The 22,002-nt window shown below is 41.3% G+C and overlaps 2 protein-coding genes across 4 annotated transcripts in view; both read left to right on the top strand.

The window, feature by feature from the left end:
* VWA5A (von Willebrand factor A domain containing 5A) overlaps positions 1–2,066 on the top strand; it is a 36,889-nt gene extending 34,823 nt beyond the window's left edge. For all 3 annotated transcript variants that reach the window (XM_028125984.2, XM_028125983.2, XM_028125985.2), the window contains 2 exons: positions 311–437; positions 988–2,066. In XM_028125984.2, the coding sequence (XP_027981785.1) occupies positions 311–437; positions 988–1,067 (207 nt within the window). In that variant the 3' untranslated portion in view covers positions 1,068–2,066. The remainder of the gene's footprint in view (positions 1–310; positions 438–987) is intronic.
* A 9,586-nt stretch (positions 2,067–11,652) lies between these two features.
* Positions 11,653–12,588, top strand: LOC114226071 (olfactory receptor 10D1B). The gene has a single exon (XM_028125971.2). The coding sequence runs from the start codon at positions 11,653–11,655 to the stop codon at positions 12,586–12,588; it is 936 nt and encodes a 311-aa protein (XP_027981772.1).
* The last annotated feature ends 9,414 nt before the right edge of the window (positions 12,589–22,002 follow it).

Below are 22,002 nucleotides of genomic sequence, written 5' to 3'. Positions count from 1 at the left end.
ATTATAAAATACAAAGCAATTATGCACGTGTTTCTCTTCTCATAGCTTCGTCATCCTTGCTGGGGTTGTTGTAGGAGCTTTGAGCACTGTCCTGATGGTTATGCTGGATTTGAAAACTTAAGACTTTTCTACCTTAAGACTCAGGGGATTATTGCCCTGACATTCAGGGCCTGGCATTATACACAGGTCATGACATTTAGGAGCAGGTTGGGCCAAAGTGAGTGAGGAGGGAGCGGAGCTGTTTGCATCCCCTTGAGGGGCTTCCAGCTCCGACTTGGAGGCTTCAGGGAAGTCTTTGTCTATTGTACAGGATGCAAATTCCTCAAGCTGGGCCACAGTCCTGGCAGTGGTCTGGCTGCATTCCAATGCTAAGCAGATGAAGGGTGAGTGGGAACTTCTGGAAAAGAAGGCCAGAACCTGGATTCACATCCATGCAGGTAGGAGTTCAACGCCAAGACCCGCTCTCCTTCCTTCCTTAGGAAGCTAGCCATCTTCCCTGGCGCGGAGCCTCCAGGCCTGCTAGAAGGTGACTGGGGAGCAGTTCTCAAAGCCCCCTCCCCTGACCGTCCTGGTTCCGACCTTTTCTGGTCTCCCGGATAATCCCCTCCTTGGTAGGATGAGGGTGCGGTCTTAAATTGGGGGAGAGGAGAGGTGAGTGAGGAGGGAAGGTGGGGACTGTGAATTGTGAGAAGGACGTGAAGTGGCGTTTGTTCTCCTCACTGTCTCAGCACTATGCTGAGTATAGGGTTGGACAGGAGCTCTCACTCCTGGGGGGTGTATTATCTCACTGCTGTTGAGTATTTCCGGGGCCGGAGAAGATGAAAGGGACTCTGGGCAGTAAAAAGACTGAAGTCAGGGGTGTTGAAGAAAGACAGGAGCCAGGAGCCAGGGTAGCAGATCAGGCAGGTGTATGGTGAGTCTGGGGGGAAGAGTCTTTACTCTCACCATAGTTCTTCAGCCCTCATTCTTGTTTTCTCCTCATAACAGCCTCCATCGTGCAAGAGCTTGTGAAAGCTGCTATTGTTTTCACCAAGTCATCCGTGGACCCCGCCATCTTTGGCCTCTGAGGAAACTGTCCAGAAAAACAAGTGTCTCTCCCATGCTACTGCTCTTTGCTTTATGCTCTTCTGCTGTGGTATTATTTTTGTATTTTACCCTGATCCTCTCAGTTTCTTGCCGTCAGAGTGGAGGATGCGCACATCCCACCTTGCCTCTCTGTTCCAGGTTCCCCTTGGGTAGGATGATCCACCTTCCCCAGCATGTACCCTCAGCCCAGCATCAGTGGTCCCAGAACCTGTTCCCTTTCTTGGAGGGATTTCAAACGTTCTTAGGCAGTAACATTCCTCCCAGGTTTTCCAGAGGGACCACATGAGAAACAGGTGGCGTGCGCGCCACACTCAAGGGTACAGCACTGATGTTAGGGATGCCTGAATAAGAGAATGCTGTGCATTATATTTCTCTATTCCCTTTGATCTTACATACTTATCAGGACCAGACAGGTGAGCTATCCAATTTTCTATTCTAAGATAGGATGGAGAATTGGAGCGGAGGTTGAAAGCCAATCCTGGGATCAATATAACCTCAAGATCACGAAGAGAGAGACTCCAGGGGGTCCACTGTGAGAGATGGCACTGCTGGCGGCCTTCTTGGTTGATTCTGTTTGGATTGTGCTAGCCAATACAGCATGCCTTCCCTCTCACTGCCTAAGGGACTGGATTGAATCATCATTGTTGGAGACAGATGTTTCTCCTGAATTGTTTAACATCTCAGTGAGAAGGTGATAGTGAAATCTTCAGTCCTGGCCTGAACCCATGAGGCCTCTAAGCGGGCTCTGATCTGTAATAAAGACACGGGGACAGGCCACGGTGTGGGATGAAAAAAAGTGGGTTTAAAGGCAGCTTCGCCTGAGACCTGAGCCTGGATCACTCAGCCCGTGAGGAAGAAAGGAACTCCCCATGATTGTCTCTGAGCTTTGTCCTACGTACTCTATCCTAGTGGAAATGACCTGTTTGATGTCCCCCCAAATACTATTGTATTAATATTAAGATGATTATATCTACACTGCATTTTCTTGTATCTGATCTTTTGTACATTTTAAACCTGCCATTGGTTTTATTATCCCTTATAGTCCCTCCCAGCTTTGCCGATGCCTACACTGTTCACACCGTGTCCTGCCCCGTATCTTCTGTTGGAGGCAAGTAAAGGACACTGATCAGAAAAGCACTGTTAGAATCCTGACAGTATAGACGAACCATGAGAGATGATGGACTCTGAAAAACAAACTGAGGGTTCTAGAGGGGAGGGGGTGGGGGATGGGTTAGCCTGGTGATGGGTATTGAGGAGGGCACGTTCTGCGTGGAGCACTGGGTGTTATGAACAAACAATGAATCATGGAACACTGCATCAAAAACTAATGATGTAATGTATGGTGATTAACATAACAATAAAAATAAAAAAAAAAAAGAATCCTGACAGTACACTTAAATAGTTACATGATAATGGACAAATGATTTAACCCCCCGGGAGCTTAGTGTCCCTATCTGTAAAAGTGGGATTACCCTAGAACTCCGTTATCACTTTCATCTTGAATACTTAAGAATTCTGAGCGGGACCTCAGTATCTGTTCACTCAGGTAGAGAATGGCCTAGACCTGAGTTCTGTTGAACATTAGGGGAATTAGCCTGACTTGTATGGTGGAGACTGATTTCCCAGGACTTTCTCCCGAGTCTGTTTATAGCTGAGTGTGACCTGTGAAATAGGGCTGTGACATCACCGGGACGCTTGCTAGAAATGCAGTCTTAGGCAACCCCAAGAACTAATGTATCAAACAAAGTCTGCCTTTTAACAAGGTCTCCAGGAAATTCACATGCACATTAAAGTTTGAGGGCTCAGTCTTTAGGCTTGTATCCATGGCTGCCCTCTGGATAGGTCCTATCCATGCTATGACAAGAGACAGTTTCTTAAAGACCATGCAAGTTGTAGAACTATCCTGTGCTCACAAAGAGATGGCCCTTTACATTGATTATACGGATCATTTTTTAAAAATGATTATATCTATTTATTTGACAGAGAGAGAGAGCCAGAGAGCATAAGCAGAGGGAATGGCAGAGGGAGAGGGAGAAGTAGGCTCCCCAAGGAGCAGGGAGCCAGACTCGAGGTCCGATCCCAGGGATCTGGGATCATGACCCGAGCCGAAGGCAGACGCCCAACTATCCAAGCCACCCGGGCGCCCTATACGGATCATTTTTTATTGCATTTATTGTCCCTTCCCTTTTTCTTCTTACCTTCAGCTTGCAGACGAGGCTAGGGCTTGGGGACTTCTACAGCAAAAAAACAAAACAAAAAATAACAGCAGCAAAAGCAACCTTCCATTTGTCTTCTTTAAAATGCAGAACCAACTATGGTCTTAAAGTAGCATGATTTTGTATTTCCATTCGGGCTCATGCGATAAAATGTTGTGCCAACTGTAAACTCCTCACATTTAAACAAGCGTCGGTCTTCATCATCAACAAGTATGTTTTGGCACATTTATTGAAGCCCACTTTCAAGGCTGGTGCCTCATGTTTTCGGAAAATGGAAAGCACCATCTGTACTTTCAGGAACCGATGCTCCGGGCAAGGAGCCCAGGAGAGAAGCTCAGCTCAGCTCCCATTGGTCGTCCACACCCTGCAGCTATTTCCTGGCTGCAGAGATTTGGCCAGGAGGCAGATGGCAGATAACACTGCCTCCAGATTCTCCCATCACACTGATCCCAGTACCTCCAGTGCAGGGGACCCTGCTGCACACAGACTTACTAATAAAGCCTAGTGCCCATCTTCCCCAGTTCCCGCATGGTCACCCTGGGGATCATTTAGCATGTGCTGTTCTTCTCCCAGCTCAGCCGTCGCTTCCTTAAAAACAGGCCATGTGTTTCTAGTATCTGACTGACCAGAAGAAAACCAAGAAAAACCTCATGCAATGAGCTAACTCCATGCATTGATTCTCCTTTCGGCTTCATTGGTTTTCGCCTCATGTATTGTGATGTTCTCTTGTTAGGTGTAAATATGTTTAGGATTATTAGATCTTCTTGGAGAATTCACCCTTTTATCATTATGTAGTACCTAGATCTCTGATGGTTTTCCTTCTTCTGAAATCTGCTTTGTCTGAAATGAGTATAGTCACTCCAGCTTTCTTTTGATTAGCATTAGCATGGCATATGTTTCTCTGTCCCTTTACGTTTAACCTACATATGTCTTTATATTCAAAGTAGGCTTCCTGTAGACAGCATATACTTGGGTCTTTTTTTGTTTTTGTTTTTATTAATCCGCTCTGACAATCTCTGATGTACTTATTCATATTTAAAGCAATTATTAACGTAATTGGATTTATATCTACCATGTTTAACTGTTTACTATTTGTTGCATTTGCTTTTTTCCTCCATCTTATTTTGCCTTCTCTGGTTTGAATTAAGCATTTTATGGGATTTCCTTTTATCTCCGCTCTTAACCTATCAATTATATTTCTTAATTTGTTTAATTGCTGCCCTAGCATTTGCAATATACATTTGAAACTAGCCTGAAGTCCATCTTCAGATAGCACTAAACCACTTTATGTGTAGTGCAGGCACCTTATATGACAGAGTTTTCCTAATTTTCTCTCCGACCCACCCATTGTGGCATTGCTGACATTCCTTTCTCTTACCTATGTATTATGATTTCCCAATGCTCTGTTATTATTACTGCTTTAAAATTTATCTTTTAAATCAGTTAAGAACGAGAAAAGATTTGTTTCGCTTTATTTACTCTCCAACACTCTTTCTTTTTTATGTTGATCTGAATTTCTGACCTATATCATTTTCTTTCTTCCTGAAGGATTCCTTTTAACCTTTCTCACAGGACAGGTGTTCTGGAATGGGTTCCTTTGATTTTTGTTTGGGAAAGTTCATCATTCTTCACTTTGGAAGGAAAATTTTGCTGGAAGAATTGTATATCCTATACTTTAAGCATTTTAATAATTTCACTCCGCTCCTTTCTTGCTTGTATAGTTTTTGACAAGAAATCTGTTCGTCTCCTTCTCCTCCCCCCCTCCTCCTCCTCCTTCTTCTATTTCTTTTCTTCTTCTTCTTCCTTTTATTTATTTATTTATTTATTTATTTATTAAAAGATTTTATTTATTTAATTGACAGAGAAAGACACAGCGAGAGAGGGAACACAAGCAGGGGGAGTGGGAGAGGGAGAAGCAGGCTTCCTGCCGAGCAGGGAGCCCGATGCAGGGCTGGATCCCAGGACCCCGGGATCATGACCTGAGCCGAAGGCAGACGCTTAACGACTGAGCCACCCAGGCACTCCTTCTTCCTTCTCTTTAATGGGTAAGGTGTTTTCACCCACTCTGGCTTCTTTCAAGATTTTCTCTTCATCTTTGGGTTTTCTTTCTCTCTCTCTCTGTATGTGTATATATATATATATAATTTGTAGGGATGCTCTACTGCATCTTCTAGGATGTCTGTTGCTTAATAAAAGTTTTACTGTTTCTGAACCTTGACCTACTTGTCTGCTTATGCCATGGAAATTGGATACTCTAGTTTGCTTAGCAGACGGGGCTATATCTTAGGCACTGCTAGATTAGTGATCTCTCTGCTGGTATCTGTCTGCTTTCTCTGATCCAGGAGCCGTTCCAGTAGTCTAGCCTGCTGTGGTGCCTGAACCATATCCCATCAGTTTACAGGCTTTGATAATGGGAGTGGGGACCAGATAGAAACATGAGAAATCACTTAAGAATTGGTTATGACTGAGGACACCAAATCATTCAAGAGCGTTCCAGGGGTTCAAGTCCCTGATATTTCTATCATTCCCACCTTTCTGCCACCAAAAACGTAGAAAATATGACTTTTATTCCTACATTTATTACTTTAACTCCTCCATTAGGTGGATTACATCTCTTTCATAGAAACCATTAAGTTGTCAAGAAATCAAAGAAATTGAGCACTTCCCCACTAGAAGAAAGAAAGAAAAAAGGAAAAAAAGAAGAAAAAGAAAGAAGGAAAGAAAAGGAAAGGGAAAAATAGCAGCCTAACAAATTTATCACCCCTTAACTAGCCATCATCCTGCTCTTTTCCATTTTGGCTCATAGTCCAATTCTTCCCCAGAGTTTTTGCAGTAAGAGAGGAAATTTTTGCTTAGCCATTCCCCCCCAGACCCCTGTGCTGCCAACAAACAATAAAGCACCTGTCACTGGACCAAGAATGCCTGCTATTTATAATCAGAAAGTTCTGCTGAATGATTCGTTGAGAAACCAGTTGCTTCTGGAATATGCCAGTGACTTACTTAAATTCCTGGAGTAGAGGGAAAAGTATTTAAACAAGGCAGGTGGTTTTCTCTGATTAAAACAAGGATGATTTCAATATAAGGCGAATTTCCCTGCAAATATACCATAGTGAGACAGTTCTCTTGTGAAATATCTACTGAACTTTCTGGGACTCATTCCTATAAAACAACATGAGCTGAACAAGCTTCTCTCTTTTGCTCTCTCACTCTCTCTCACAGTGGAAGGCCATAATCTTGTCACCTAATACAAATAAAAACAGTAATGACTATGAGGGTATGCATAACCCTCCTCGAAATCTCTAGAATGAGTCTACTAATAATTCTCTGATGCAGGGACAGCTGCTGTCTGTATGGAGTCATTTTTGGAAGCATGAATGATGTAGTGGAAAGAGGGATAAGCCTGGGAATGCCCGCACTCTTCTACTGTCTAGCTTTAGGAAAGTCACAGTTGCTCTGAGTTCCAACGTCCTCATTCGTAAAATGGGTCTCATAAGGGTCACCTTACAACGTTCTTGAGAGAATTAATTAAAAGGACATAAACGTGCCCCAGAAAACTGAAGCAATCACAGAAGTAAGGTGATATTAGTTATGAATGAGTATTTGTAAGTCAGAATTAGTTATGAACATTTTTCTTTGTAACTCAAAAGGAAGGGTCATATTATCCTGAATTTGAGATACAGCTTTACCATTAACCAACTTTATTACCTTGATTAAATTGCTTAAACCCTTTGAGCCCAAATTTCCTACTAGAAATGGGGAGAATAATACTACTTGCATAATAGATTTCTAGTGAGAACTGAGAGAGATAATACTGGTAGGGCCCTCAACACAATTCTGTCATACAGCAAATGCACAAGAAATGTTAGCTATTAAAACTGTGGTCTAAAAAATAAAATAAAATAAAAAACTGTGTTCTATTCACTAAGACATCTTAACAGGCCACTCTCATCTGGTGAGACCCTGTCTGAGTAGCACCTGGACTCCCTCCATGACCTATGTTTCTCCTTTTTTAAAAAATGTTTTCACAACAGTCTTGGTATTATATTAGTTACTTTTGTAACCACTATGGTCATGTTGTAATTTCTTTTGCATAGGGATTGGTAGAATTATCAACATTAAATAGAAGTTCCACTTTTATTTTGTCAGGTTGGTATTATTGAAGAGTTGTTTTTTTTTTTTAAGATTTTATTTATTTGAGATAGAGAAAGAGTGAGCACACAAACAGGAGGAGGGGCAGAAGGAGAGGGAGAAGCAGACTCCCGGCTGAACAGGGAGCCTGATGAGGTACTTAATCCCAGGATGCTGGGATCATGACCTGAGCCACCCAGGCACCCCTCATTGAAAAGTTTTGCAGTATAAATAAAACCAAATACTTTCAGAATTAGTAAGAGCATTAATTCAAGTTTCTCATTCAAACTGAGAATATTCTTTTTTTTTGAAAAGAGATTTTATTTATATGACACACACAGAGAGAGAGCGTGCATAAGCACAAGCAGGGGGCAGCGGCAGAGGGAGAGGGAGAAGTAGACTCCCTGCCGAGCAGGGAGCCCGATGCGGGGCTTGATCCCAGGACTCTGAGATCATGACTTAAGCCAAAGTCAGCCTAACTGACTAAGCCACCCAGGCATCCCCAAATTGAGAATATTCTTAATGGTATACTTACAAGATGATTCTCTCCACACCTTGGATATTTCCAGTAACAAGGAGCTAACCATCTCATAAGCCTGCATATTTCATCTACATACATTTGTAAATAATGAAACCCTTTCTACTCTGAAAATAAATCTGTCTGTACCACATCCGCCATGATTCCTGAGTCATCACACGAAGTGGCACATATCAAGACCACCAGCCCTGCAAACACTTGAGGACCACATTATATCTCTGTTTTTGTTTGGGTACAAAACTCAAATCTCTGGAATTCATCATAGCATAATGCTTAAAGGCATTGGCTTGGTAATTAGAGACTCAGTTCAGTGTCATTCTAGCTGTGTACTCCTCAAGCTATTTCATCTACTTTACAGTTTTTTAAAAATTTTTTAAAAGATTTTATTTATTTATTTATTTGACAGAGAGAGACACAGCGAGAGAGGGAACACAAGCAGGGGGAGTGGGAGAGGGAGAGGCAGGCTTCCCGCCGAGCAGGGAGCCCGATGTGGGGCTCGATCCCAGGACCCCGGGACCAGGACCTGAGCCGAAGGCAGACGCCTAACAACTGAGCCACCCAGGCACCCTTACTTTTCAGTTTCTTTTTAAAATTTTTATTTATTTATCTGAAAGAGAGAGAGGGGAGGGGGGAGGGACAAAGGGCAAGAATCCTAAGCAGTTTCCGCACTGAATGCGAAGCCTAATGTGGGGCTCAATCTCACCACCCCAAGATCATGACCTGAGTCAAAATCAAGAGTCGGATGCTTAATGGACTGAGCCACCCCTACTTTTCAGTTTCTTTGTCAAATAATATCACCTACTTTATAAGGTTTCTATTGGAGATTAAATGTAATCATGAATTTAAAATTTAGCATAGCACTTAGCTCATGGTAAATGCTTACAATGGATTAACTGAATGTTAGCTAGTCAATAATTTTTGTCAGTCATTTTGAAAAAGTTTATAGCCAGCCCCTTTATCTATCCTGGTCATCTGCTATGGATGTGTCCAGTATAAAAATATTTCTCTTTAGGAGTACTGACCTGAAGCACACATAATGATAAAAGATGCATAATAAATAATTACTAACTGATAGGTTTCTGCCTTGAATAGTGATGTTTATTAGAGATAACTCTATATAGTCACATGAATGTATAGATAACTTCAAAAGCAATTGACAAATGATATCATAAGCAAAGACTTGAAGGTGTATAAGGCAATCAAAAAAAAAAAAAAGGATAGAATTAGAGCTCATGCTACCATGTAAGTGATCTTGAAGGAGCAGATATTTCCTGTTTTAGAGAGTCCCTTTCTGATGCTCTTTTTGCTATTATTTCGTAGCTGGATGTTAAATAAGGTTGAAAAACTAATTGTTCCCTTAGAGCTATGTCTGTGTCCCAAGTAGGGCTTAAGGGAATCTGAGAACACTTCCAAGGAAGCAATCCAGGGAGAGTGAGTATGTGCAAGTCTTAACTGTACAAACCCTATGAGACTCACTCAGTTCTTTATAAGTAGGGGAATTGAAGCTCCTTTGGCTAGAGCACTCTGTGCTCTGCTCAGAGACAGTAAAGGTGAGGTCTTGTTACAACACTTTGGAAAAAGTGACTGTGTTCTGGGGTGGACTGTGTGAGTGTGTCCAGGCTACTGCTCGTCTCTCACTATTAGCCTCTGCTTCTCGTCTGCTCTCTAAAGCAGGTCCATGCACAGGGGCTTTTCTGGGAACTTGTGGGAACTTCTTTTTCCAGAAATAGACTTTTAAATTGAACAGGATTACAGAATGACATAATATCTGATCGTAGGCAAGGACCACAGACTCTGAGAACCTTTTTTGATCAAGGAGAGGTGATCTAGAGCCCACAAAAATTTCCATGGTTTGGAGACACTATTCAGGTGTGACTAGAAATAGTAACAAGAAGCAGGTTGTCAGCAGCAGTGCTCCCCCAGAATGTGTCTGTTTCTCTTTGCTGTCTTCAGTTTTGCCCAGTTGTAGGGTGGTATACGAGTGACTCATTTTGGCTTGGTCATTCTCTTTGATATGTTTTTCAGTGTTACTTGCCACAGTTTATAATTGGAATCCCCATGTTGAATGTGACTCTATGACCTGAAAGCTCCTATGTTGGGGTTGATTTTAAGGTCTCATGTCAAAGGGATAGAAAAGGACTGTTGTCTGATCTCTAAAACTAAATTAGATATTAACTAGGTGCGCTATCAAGTCAAGACTGGAAATAACCAGGAAGAAGTAAGACAAGAAGACTCTTCCCATCTGGATATAAAATGATGATGTGAACCCTTCTAGAAAGTGTCATTGCCCAGCAGTGGAACAGGCTGTCTTAGAAAGCAGAGGCTGAGGGCAGTTTTCCTAATGATTAGGAGTACAAAGCCTTCTGAATGGAATGAAACAGGGTCTCAGCTCTGTCACCTATTAGCTTTGTAAACTGGGGCAACTTGCTTAATTTTCCCAAGCTTCAGTTTCCTGTTTTGTAGATGAAAATAATAGTAGTAGCTTCTTCTTATAGGTTTACTTAAAACAAATGAATCATATTGGGAAAGTGCTGAGCGCAGTCCTTGGAACACAGTAAATATTCATTAAATGGTACGTACGTATATATATGCTTGTGTTTATGTAGTAGTATTATTAAATGTGAAATGGGAGGAAGAGGCCTGTGTGTCTTCCAGGTACCATACCCTGCTCTTGCGGTGTTCGAGCTGTTCTTTGACTTCCTGCTATAAGGGCCACTCTATTTCTTCATCACAGTAACATGAAATTGATGCTTTCCTATTGCTACTATTTCTTTTGCTTAATATTTCAGGGTTGCCTGTCATCTATATAGAAAAAGTTAAAAGCACTAGAAGAGTCAAAGCAACATCTCCCAGTAGAGATGGGGATATTAGATCTTATAAGTCTGGAAGGAGGTACTCTGAAGACGATATGATTGAATTCTATTCAGTAATTTGTTTAACAAACATTTATTTACAAATAATTGCAGAATGCCCACTTTAAGGGAAAGCACTTAGAGGAGTAAGTTAAACATACATAAAATAAAGGAACACTTTTCATTAGGATTTATGCTTTTGCCAGATACTCTCACAGACATGTCATAAACTTTACTAAGAGGCCAGGATATTTTCATTGTTGATACTATTGTTATAATAATTATGATTTTCACTATGTAGCTGATGAAACCATGCCTATCATAGATGTATGAATGGTTTTAATTAGTTTAGCCAAGAAGTGGCAAAGCCAGGATTCAAATGAAGTGCTCTGACTTCTAACACAATTTTCCCCCTGACTTTTCTAGAGGAAAATGAATAGTGGAAGTTTGTTACTCAAAGAAATCATGAGAGTTCAAAATACAAATATGCCTAAAGAGAGTAAATACAAAAGAGAGAACTGAACAGCAGTAAAAAGATTTCTCAACATGAGAATATTTTGAATATATCTCTAAACTTGTGATCTTGTCACAGAGGACAACCATCAGCTTCTACAAAACATTTTTATGAATATCTCCATTTTACAGTAGGATGGAAATTGGCATTTCTTATCACCTGATGTTTTTATATACATCTTGCCGTTCATAAGAAAGCTGGTATTGCTTGTTAAAAACAGAGCCAAAGCGCTCATCAGCAAAAAGCCTGATAATTTGATGTTGGTGTTCAGACTTTGGTGTTTTGGGTTCCTTCCTGAGGTCTGACTTTCCCACAGCTATGAGGAATCTCTCAGTAGTGACTGAATTTATCCTGCTGGGCATCCCACACACCGAGGACCTGGAGAGCATGCTCTTTGTCTTGTTTTTGGGCTTCTACATCTTCACTCTTATGGGGAACCTGCTCATCCTCCTGGCCATTGTCTCCTCCACTCAGCTCCACACTCCCATGTACTTCTTCCTGTGCCAACTGTCAGTGTGTGACATACTTTTCCCTTCTGTGAGTTCCCCCAAGATGCTCTTCTACCTCTCAGGGAACAGCCGGGTCATCTCCTACGCAGGCTGCGTGTCCCAGCTCTTCTTCTACCATTTCCTGGGCTGTACGGAGTGCTTCCTGTACACAGTGATGGCCTATGACCGCTTTGTCGCCATCTGTTACCCTCTGCGCTACACGGTGATCATGAGCCACAGATTGTATGCCATCCTGGCCGTGGGGACCTCCTTTTTTGGTTGCATTCAGGCCACCTTTCTAACTGCTCTCACCTTCCAGTTGCCCTACTGTGGCCCCAATGAGGTGGACTATTTCTTCTGCGATATCCCGGTGATGCTGAAGCTGGCTTGTGCTGATACCTCAGCCCTGGAGATGGTGGGGTTCATCAGTGTGGGCCTTATGCCCCTCAGTTGCTTCCTTCTTATCCTCACCTCCTACAGTTGCATTGTCTGCTCCATCCTGCAGATCCGCTCCGCAGAGGGCCGGCACCGTGCCTTCTCCACCTGCAGTGCCCACCTCACTGCCATCTTGCTTTTCTACATGCCAGTGGTCCTCATCTACCTCAGGCCAACCCCAAGCCCCTGGCTGGATGCAACTGTCCAGATCCTGAATAACCTGGTTACCCCCATGCTGAACCCCTTGATCTATAGCCTCAGGAATAAGGAAGTAAAATCATCTCTGAGGAAGGTGCTGCATCACTTGGGCTTCTTTCCCGAGCAGTTGTAGGTAGAGAACACTAGCTAAGGCCTCAATGGTACTTTGTAGCTTCTATGACAATTTTATGGGGTTCTCACAAATATTTTTGAGTCGGAAAGCACAGGTATTTTTATGAATATCTCCATTTTCCAGTGTGGGGACTAAGATTCCAAGAGCTCAAAGTGACTTGTCAAGGGACACATGAGGAGTGAATGGCAGAATAAAGACTCCAGGGTGGGTGTTCTGACTCTGGGACTTGTGCTCTCTTAAGGATCTCAGGCTGCTGATGAAGGAAGGAGGGAGCTCTTCCCAGGAGGCAGAACAGCCTGGACCTTCCGCTTCCCAGTATTTATGTGCTGCCTCCTCCTACATCCCCTCTTCCTCTTCTTTCCCCCTCACCCTGGCACTTCTCCCTGCAGTGATTGTCTCCTCAAATGCTTGCATCGGTGAAGCTCTACTTTTATTGGTCTAGGAGCTGTTGAAAGAAAATGGGAGGGGTGCATGCCTGAGGCTTCAAGTGATACCCTCCAAAAACATAAAGAAGTTGTGCAAAGAGAAGGTCTTCTGGCTGGGGGCTGAGGCGGGTCTCTGAGTGAAGCAGAGATACTGACTGGTGTACTGTTGGCTACAAACCCAATCTGCTGGGCTCAGACCTGGGAGCAGGCTCTGGCGGTGGGAGTGGGGTGCGCGGATGAGAATGTGGAAAGGACAGATGGGCGAATCCACAGAGGAAGGACTGTGCTGTGATTCCCTTTGGACTTGGCTTTGTATTGCTCACCACAACCAGGGGGCGATGCTGGGTCCACGCCATCATTGTTTTGTGTCTTTGTTGTCTCTGTTTACCGAAGGGGTTGGAGTTTGGTCCCCATTCCTACATTTCTTCACTTATTGGCTGAAATACGCTAAGAATGAAAAAATGCACTATTTCAATACAGTGAACTATTGTTTTTATGACTGAATGCAATGAGGACAATATTCAGCTTGGGGAATACAGTTGTTAAGAAGTTTCTTCTCACGGTGATGTAGAGAGAGAAGGCCACAGGGAGAATGGTAATGGAAGAGGAAGGGCAGAAGCAGAGAGACCAGCTCTCTTTTCCTGTCTGTACTTCTTACAGTGAGGGAGCAGCGAAAGGAACCTGCCAGACCAGACTAGCGCCTCTGGGTCTGAGCCTTCCGCCACTGGGTTGAGCCAACACCTGTTCCTGTGGCAGAGGCAAACTCTGGCCCACTCTCTTCTCTTAAGCTCCTAAAATCCCTCTCAGTGCTGTTTCTCCCTTGTTTCTCAGTAAACAGTTTAAGAGCCTAAAGGGGAAGGCAGACATACGTCTGAAGTTATTTCAAATCTAGTGGATCCCAAACCCTTCTCAAGCCTTTCTGAGTCCATTTGAAGATCTTTTCCCTTTCCTCCGTTTCCTGGGTGTAGCTGCTCAAGGTCATCAAAATAAAATAATTGGGTAGAGTCAAAGATGAGACCGATTCCCTTTTATTTTCACTCATTCAGATGTCATTTGAGCAATAACTCTGTGCTAGGAGTGGAGAATGCAGAGCTGAACAAGACATGATTCTATCTGAATGAAGTCAGAGTCTGCTGGAGAAAATAAACAGATTTACAATGAATTAGAACCTGCCATGATATATACTGTGACCAAGGTATGAAATAAGGCAGAAAATGCGGAGTACATTTTTCTGGGACTGGGAAAGGACGTCCCAGAAGAGGTGTTGAAATCGAAGCAGTTTTTGTTGGTTTGTTTGTTCCCCACCCCCCTAGATGAAGAATAATTTTACAAGAAGAAACAGCACACTTCTCAATTTTTTGTTTTGTGTGCGTGTGCGTGAGTGTGTGTGTATGGGGGATGGTGACGGTGAGAGATCATTCCTCGGGTGGGTATCTCTTAATTAATTGCTATCTATGAGTTCTTGCAGGAAAAACAAAATTAATTTCACCTGTTTTTAGGGTTCTTTCTCCAGCTAGCTCTTTGTTCCTAGGTTGGAGGCGTCTTGCACAAAACGACTCTATCTCTGTCTCCTGAAACAATTGACCTCTCTGTTGTCTCAGGGTTCTGAGAGATGCTGGCAGCTCTCATGTCTCCAGGCTGTGTCCAGCATCTTTCCACTTAAGCAGGAGCCTAGCCCGGGGTCTGGAGGCTCAGGCTGGATCTGATGGTGGAATGAGACTTTTCTGTATTCTATAATTAAAGGGACAATATAAGAAGAATTTGAGGAAAAAAATGTCAATTTGAGAAACCCCAAATCAGGTAGACCCCTTAGCAGAACATTTAATCCCCAGGGGCTGAGAAAAGACAGAGAATCAAGATTCAAGAGCAGGGAGGCCAAAGAAGAGCAAGAATTTTACAGCAGAGTTTCAGAAACCATTTGGAGCAGAGAGGGTTACAGCAGCAATGTCTCCTAAGACACTGGATTCAAGCATGGTCTAGGAGTGGCATCCGAGACCTGACTCCAGGTGGATTCTAGATTCTTTTCTTTTTAAGGATTTGAGAGAGAGAGAGAGAGTGGGAGAGAGACCATGAGCTGGGGGAGAAGCAGATGGAGAGGGAGAGGCAGACTCCCTGCTGAGCAGGGAGCCCTACTCAGGGCTCAATCCCAGGACCCTGGGATCATGACCTGAGCCGAAGCAGATGCTTAACTGACTGAGCCACCCAGGCACCCTGGATTCTAGATACTTTAAAGGCATCCCTGTACATCCCAACCATTTTTGCAACATATCACTGTAGTCTTCAATTACTGTTCCTTTTGGCTCCTCTCTAAATTTGTTACATAACCAATTGCCTGTTGTGAATTTCACGTACATATTTTGTTTTACCTACAGATCCTGGAAAGAGAAACTATGATGTGGGCATCAAAAGTGGACACCTGTGACATAGACACTTGACAGTGGTGCTGAGGTGATGGTTCTCACCTGGCATGGGGGGATTGTGAAGACAGGTGTTCAAAGGAGTGTTCAGAGGAGTAGAGCCCCATTCTGTGTATTTTTTGCCCTCCTTGGGACCCTGCTGATTTGTTCTCAAATTGATTGAAATGAATATATAGTCAAAGATTAATGCTTTCATCCCTTGATTTGCAGTTTTTGGTGGGTCAAGAACACTGGCTTTACTTTTACAAAATAATTATCCAAGCTAAGAGAATAGTATTATTTATGTTTTGCTAGTTCATTTGGGGTAAGGAGAACAATAGTGCCTGTGTTTATTGGAATGCTAAATTGGTGAGACATAACCTAGTGACAATATCAAATGACATCATCATCAATGACAACATCAAAAAGACATCATCATCCTGTGGGACATATTTTTACAGTGTTTTTATTAAATAGTAAACCATTAGAAAATAATGTTAATTAAAAATACGTAAAGTATAAGGAACTCTGATATAATGAACACCTGGGTGCTACTACCTAGTTTAAGGAAGAGAGCAGTGTCAGTGCCTTGGATGTTCTCAGTAGACCCTAGCCCAGTTCCATACTCTCACCCCTCTAGAGGTCATCACTCTCCTGAATTATGTGCTTATTATTCTCTTGTTTTTCTTTTAAGTTTTACCCTATATGTGTGTGTCTCTCAATGCCATATTGCAAGTTTTTGAACTTAATATTAATTTAATTCTATTGAAATTTGCTGTTTTCACTTAAATGTTACTCTTTTGACATTTACATCTTTGCACATGTCTGAAATTAATTCATTACTGCCAAAGGGCAAATTCCATTGTGTGACTCTACCCATGTTTATTTTTTGTTGTTGTTTTTATTTATAAATAAATGTGAGTTTCCAGAATATAAGAATCCTTTTCTTTTAAGCAGCCAAAATGTTTTGGTGGGTTTTTTCTACTTTTCAATATATCTAGATACGACACAGGGATACCATCACCAGCCTCTCTTTAAGATTTCCTTCTATAGGGAAAAGAGAAAATGAAAATTTTATTTAGTTTGGATTTTCCCAAAAGCAGACTCTGAGACAAAGGTTTGAGGATAAATGATTTTTTTTGGAAGATTATCCCAGAAAACATGATAAAATAGAGGGAAAGTGACACAGGGAAAGAATCGTCAATTAAACAAGTGTCAATGAATGCGTTACCACTGTGAGGAACTGGGGCTCAATTGTGCCCCAGGAATTCTCTGAAAAACGGTATATAACAACCTCCAAGTTGTCCTACTGAGTTACAAAAGAATCTGGGGGTATTTTTATACCAATTCCTGCCCCCCATTGGTTGGTGGATGTTCTTGGGAGCATGAATTATCACACGTGTCTGGCCTGCTCCATATATGTAAGACTCAAAAAAATTCCTTGGCCAGAGACTACTCCCAGGCAGAAGACATGGGGAATCCAGAGGACCTAAGGACACTTTCTAAAGTTGACCTCTGGAGAGGGTTAAGGATACAGACTGAGGTCCTAAGAAATGTTACGGTCATCACTCTTTCACTTCTAAACTAGTATCTTTCCCAAAATGCAAACCACACAATACTACTCTGCTTCTTTAGGATCTCCAACAATTGTTTGTTGCTTATAGGTTGAATTACAATATCTTAGTAACTTAGTAAAGGATCTGTAGAATTTACAATCAGATCCAACCTACCTCTTTAATCTCCTCAAAGCCATACGTTCACCCAGCAACACATCTCTCTCTCTCACACACACTCTCCTTTCTAGCTAAACTGCCCTTCTATAGTCCTCAAAGGTACCTCTTTACATTATTTATTTGTTGTCCTGTTATTTTAACAAACACATATGTATTTAGTAATTACTATGCTAAACACTGAAGTTACAAATATCTGTAAAGTCATATTCCTTTTTAAAAATTTTTTATTGTTATGTTAATCACCGTATATTACATCATTAGTTTTTGATGTAGTGTTCCATGATTCATTGTTTGTGCATAACACCCAGTGCTCCATGCAGAACGTGCCCTCTTTAATACCCATCACCAGGCTAACCCATCCCCCCACCCCCCTCCCCTCTAGAACCCTCAGTTTGTTTTTCAGAGTCCATCATCTCTCATGATTCGTCTCCCCCTCTGATGTAAAGTCATATTCTTAAGAAGCTTATAGATAAACATGGGAGGCAGATATATACATGATTAAAGTAAAATATAATAAAAAGAGAGAGGGAAACAAACATAAGAGACTCAATGATAAAAACAAACTGAGGGTTCTAGAGGGGAGGGGGGTGGGGGATGGGTTAGCCTGGTGGTGGGTATTAAGGAGGGCACGTTCTGCATGGAGCACTGGGTGTTATGCACAAACAATGAATCATGGAACACTACATCAAAAACTAATGATGTAATGTATGGTGATTAACATAACATAATAATAAAAAAATGTGTTTGCCAGATCAATAGCTGCATGCCAAGTGCCAAAAGAGTGGCTAATCTGCTCCAATAAAGGTAATTGTTCATTTAAAAAAAAAAAAGAACAAATTGAGGGTTGATGGGTTTTAAGGAGGACACTTATTATGATGAGCACTGGGTATTGTATGTAAGTGATGAATCACTGAATTCTACTCCTGAAACCAATATTGCACTGTATGTAAACTAACTAGAATTTGTTTAAAAATATGAAAAAATATAATAAATATTTAATGAAAAATATAAAATAGACTAGTAAAATTAAAACAGAAATGACTAATCCTGTAAGGATGTTGAAGAAGTTTCCAAAAAAACATTTCAAGTATACTCATTCATAATTTTGTGCCTTTATAAATATATTCTCTCCTCTTGGGATGCCCTTCCCTGATTCCTCTGCTAGAAAAACTTCTACTCATCCTTCAAAACCCAAGCTGAACAGTCATTTTCTTTGTGAAATTTCTTTATCTCAGACATAAGTTCTTATTTCTCTGTGTTTCAGTTTTATATTATGACATAAAGTATTAATTCATCATGTGAGAAAAAGATTGACAAAGTGACCCTAAAGGGTAACAGCTAACTAGGTGCAGAGAGGTAAAGAAAGGGAGACAGATGGGTACTTAGAGTTCTGAACTATCCAACCCCTCATTTGTTGCACTAATAAATCAAAATGTGACTTCTAGATGACATTTTTAAAAAGATATATTTATTTGGGGCACCTGGGTGGCTCAGTTGGTTAAGCATCTACCTTAGGCTCAGGTCATGATCCCAGGATTCTGGGATCAAGCCCTGCATCAGGGTCCCAGGGAGCCTGCTCTCCCACTCTTCCCCAATCATGCTCTCTCTTACTATCTCTGTCTCTCTCTCTCTCTCACAAATAAATACAATCTTTTAAAAAATTATTTATTGTATTGGAGAGGGAGAGAGAGTGTGTGTGTGTGCAGTGAGTGGGGGGAGGGGCAGAGGGAGAGGGAGAGAGAAAATCTCAAGCAGACTCCATGCTGAGTGTGGAGCTTGACTCGGGGCTCCATCTCACAACCCTGAGATCATGACCTGAGCTGAAATCTGGAGTTGGCTCAATGGACTGAGCCACCCAGGGACCCCTCTAGATTACATTTTATTATTGGCTCAGTCTATATACGTTGTTAGATGTTATTAAGTATCTGCTAGAAACAGATGCTACTTTGAGAAAAATAGTATTAGTTTATGCCAACAGAAGTAACAGAATCAGACAAGTGTGGTTTAAATTTTACCTTAACACGTATGCACTTTATGTCTTTTAAAAAGTTACTTAACTAACTTGAATTGCTATATTTTAATTGGTACATTAAATTAATATTTAATTATTTAATTAAATAATTAAATGTTTTTAATTTATAAAAAAATTTATAATTTTTAAATTATATTTAAATTTAATTATATTTAAATACTTAAATATAAGTATTTAAGCTTACCTCATTGAATTGTAAACACTGACTTGGATGTTTCTTTAAATCACCTAACAACTGTATCTTGAACATGATAAATATGTTACCTTTCCCTTTTTGTTTCTTAAAAAATGTATTTCTTTAAAAAAAATGCATTTCTTTAAGTAAAAAATAGACAATAGAAAAGCAGTGTTCAGTTTACAAGATTTCTCTTTGGAAACAATTCTTCAAGAGTATTAGTGGCAAGGAGCGGTGTTTAAGAACAATGTTTGAGAGTGTGCTGGGCTTTGTAGCCAGACAGATCAGAGTTTAAGTCCCCTGAAGGCCACTTGTCATTTGTGTGGTGTTAGGCAAGCTCTCTTCACATGTATTTTGAGGAGGATGTAAGTACCCAACTCAGGGTCACCATGAAGGTAAAATGGTGTTATCCATGCAAAGGGTCTTAGTGGAGGGCTTAGCGTAGAATAAGTACATGGTAATAGCCAATACTGTGTATAATATGACATTTTAATTTAATACATTCATTTCATACATTATTTTTTAGTTATGTAATATTTTGGATTGAGGCAAAATCGATGAGGCTCTGTTTCTTATTACGGTTCTCACAATTATTTTTTGTTCATTTGAAGTCACTGAAATGCTGAACCCTTGAATGTATGATCCCCAAAATCTGTAAATAATGGAATTAATATCAGAATTACACAGTTTATCTCAACGTAACATCTCCTGGGGCTTTAGCTACAGCTAACAAATTGTAGGCAGATATAAACAAAAGACTTATGAAGGAAACCAAACCAAAACAAAGCAAAAGATCCTGTTTCCAGTTTGCCCCCAAATGTAAACAAGATACAAAATTCTCAGGAAATACCAGAAATGCGGCTTCTTCTTCTAAATACTACCAAAAACTGAGAATCTGTCAAAACAATTTAAAATAAGTGAAAATACAAGATTAAATGTTCTATTAGATTGAATGGGACTTAGATTACAGAAGCGAGCTGATGGACTTATTACATTATAACTGTACATGGGAAGGATAAACTGAAACTTCCATCAGGAAGTGTTTGTGATACAAAGAAAACATAAAAGTTTGTTGTGATTAGCTGAGATTTATAGAGCATTTATGATGCGCTAAACACCAGGCTGGGTCCTCTACATGTGCACCTCAGTCATCCTCATAGTAGCCTAAGAAGTAAGTTTTCCTTATTATCCCTATTTCACAGTTCAGAAATATGAGATCGAGAGCTTGAGCAACCTGGTCAAAATCATACGTGCAGTGTGTGCATGCTCCAGCTACCGTTCAACCCTAAATGTGTCTCCTCTTCGTCACGGGCTGCATTGTCTTCTTCCCAAATTCATATACTGAAGCCCTAACTGCCAGTACCTCAGAATGTGACTGTGTTGGGAGGTAGGACCTTTATAGAGGTGATTCAATTTAATGAGGCGGTTCGAGTGGGCCCTAATCCAAGGTGACCAGTGTCCTTATGAGATGAGAAAAGCTGGAGACACAGAGACACCTGGGATGTACATGCAGAGAATGACCACAGGAAGGGACAGCAGGAGGATGGCCATCTACAAGCCAAGGAGACAGGATGAAGCAGATCCCTCTCTGCCCCCTCAGTGGAAACCAACCTTTCCAACACCTTGATCTTAGGTTCCTGGCCTCTGAAACTGTGAGGCCTGGCCAACTAATACACTTCCAAGCCTAACTCTGCTCTAATGCCCCTCCTCCACAGTGTATAAATTGGTGTGACTGATCAGAGCACGTGCTTTTTGTGTTCATGCCTATTAACATCATTGTTTGAAACTCAGAAAAATGGTCCTTGTTTCTCAAAATAGGTAATGGAAAGTTCCAGAAAAGAAACACATTTACAAAACTTTTCTTACACTCAAGCTACAAGATTTCTCTCCGGGAGTCATTGAGAAGGGAACTTTTTCTTTCTTTCTTTTTTTTTTTTTTTTACTGTTATGTTAATCACCATACATTACATCATTAGTTTTTGATGTAGTGTTCCATAATTTATTGTTTGCATATAACACCCAGTGCTCCATTCAGTACGTGCCCTCTTTAATACCCATCACCAGGCTAACCCATCCCCCCACCCTCTCCCCTCTAGAAACCTCAGTTTGTTTCTCAGAGTCCATAGTCTCTCATGGTTGGTCTCCCCCTCCAATTCCCCTCCCTTCATTTTTCCCTTCCTGCTATCTTCTTTTTTGTTTGTTTTTTTTAACATATAATGTATTACTTGTTTCAGAGGTACAGGTCTGTGATTCAACAGTCTTACACAATTCATAGCGTTCACCATAGCACATACCCTCCCCAGTGTCTATCACCCAGCCACCCCACCCCTCCCACCCCCACCACTCCAGCAACCCTCAATTTGTTTCCTGAGATTAAGAATTCCTCCTATCAGTGAGGTCATATGATACATGTCTTTCTCTGATTGACTTATTTCGCTCAGCATAATACCCTCCAGTTCCATCCACATTGTTGCAAATGACAAGATTTCATTCCTTTTGATGGCTGCATAATATTCCATTGTGTTTATATATATACCACATCTTCTTTATCCATTCATCTGTCAATGGACATCTTGGCTCTTTCCATAGTTTGGCTATTGTGGACATTGCTGCTATAAACATCAGGGTGCACTTACCCCTTCGCATCACTACA

Source organism: Eumetopias jubatus, unplaced genomic scaffold (assembly GCF_037043125.1).
Source record: "Eumetopias jubatus isolate StellerSeaLion01/CBP00866 unplaced genomic scaffold, mEumJub1_p1.0 scaffold_13, whole genome shotgun sequence".
In the NCBI taxonomy this organism is placed as follows: domain Eukaryota; kingdom Metazoa; phylum Chordata; class Mammalia; order Carnivora; family Otariidae; genus Eumetopias; species Eumetopias jubatus.
This window is presented reverse-complemented; position numbering and strand designations above follow the sequence as displayed.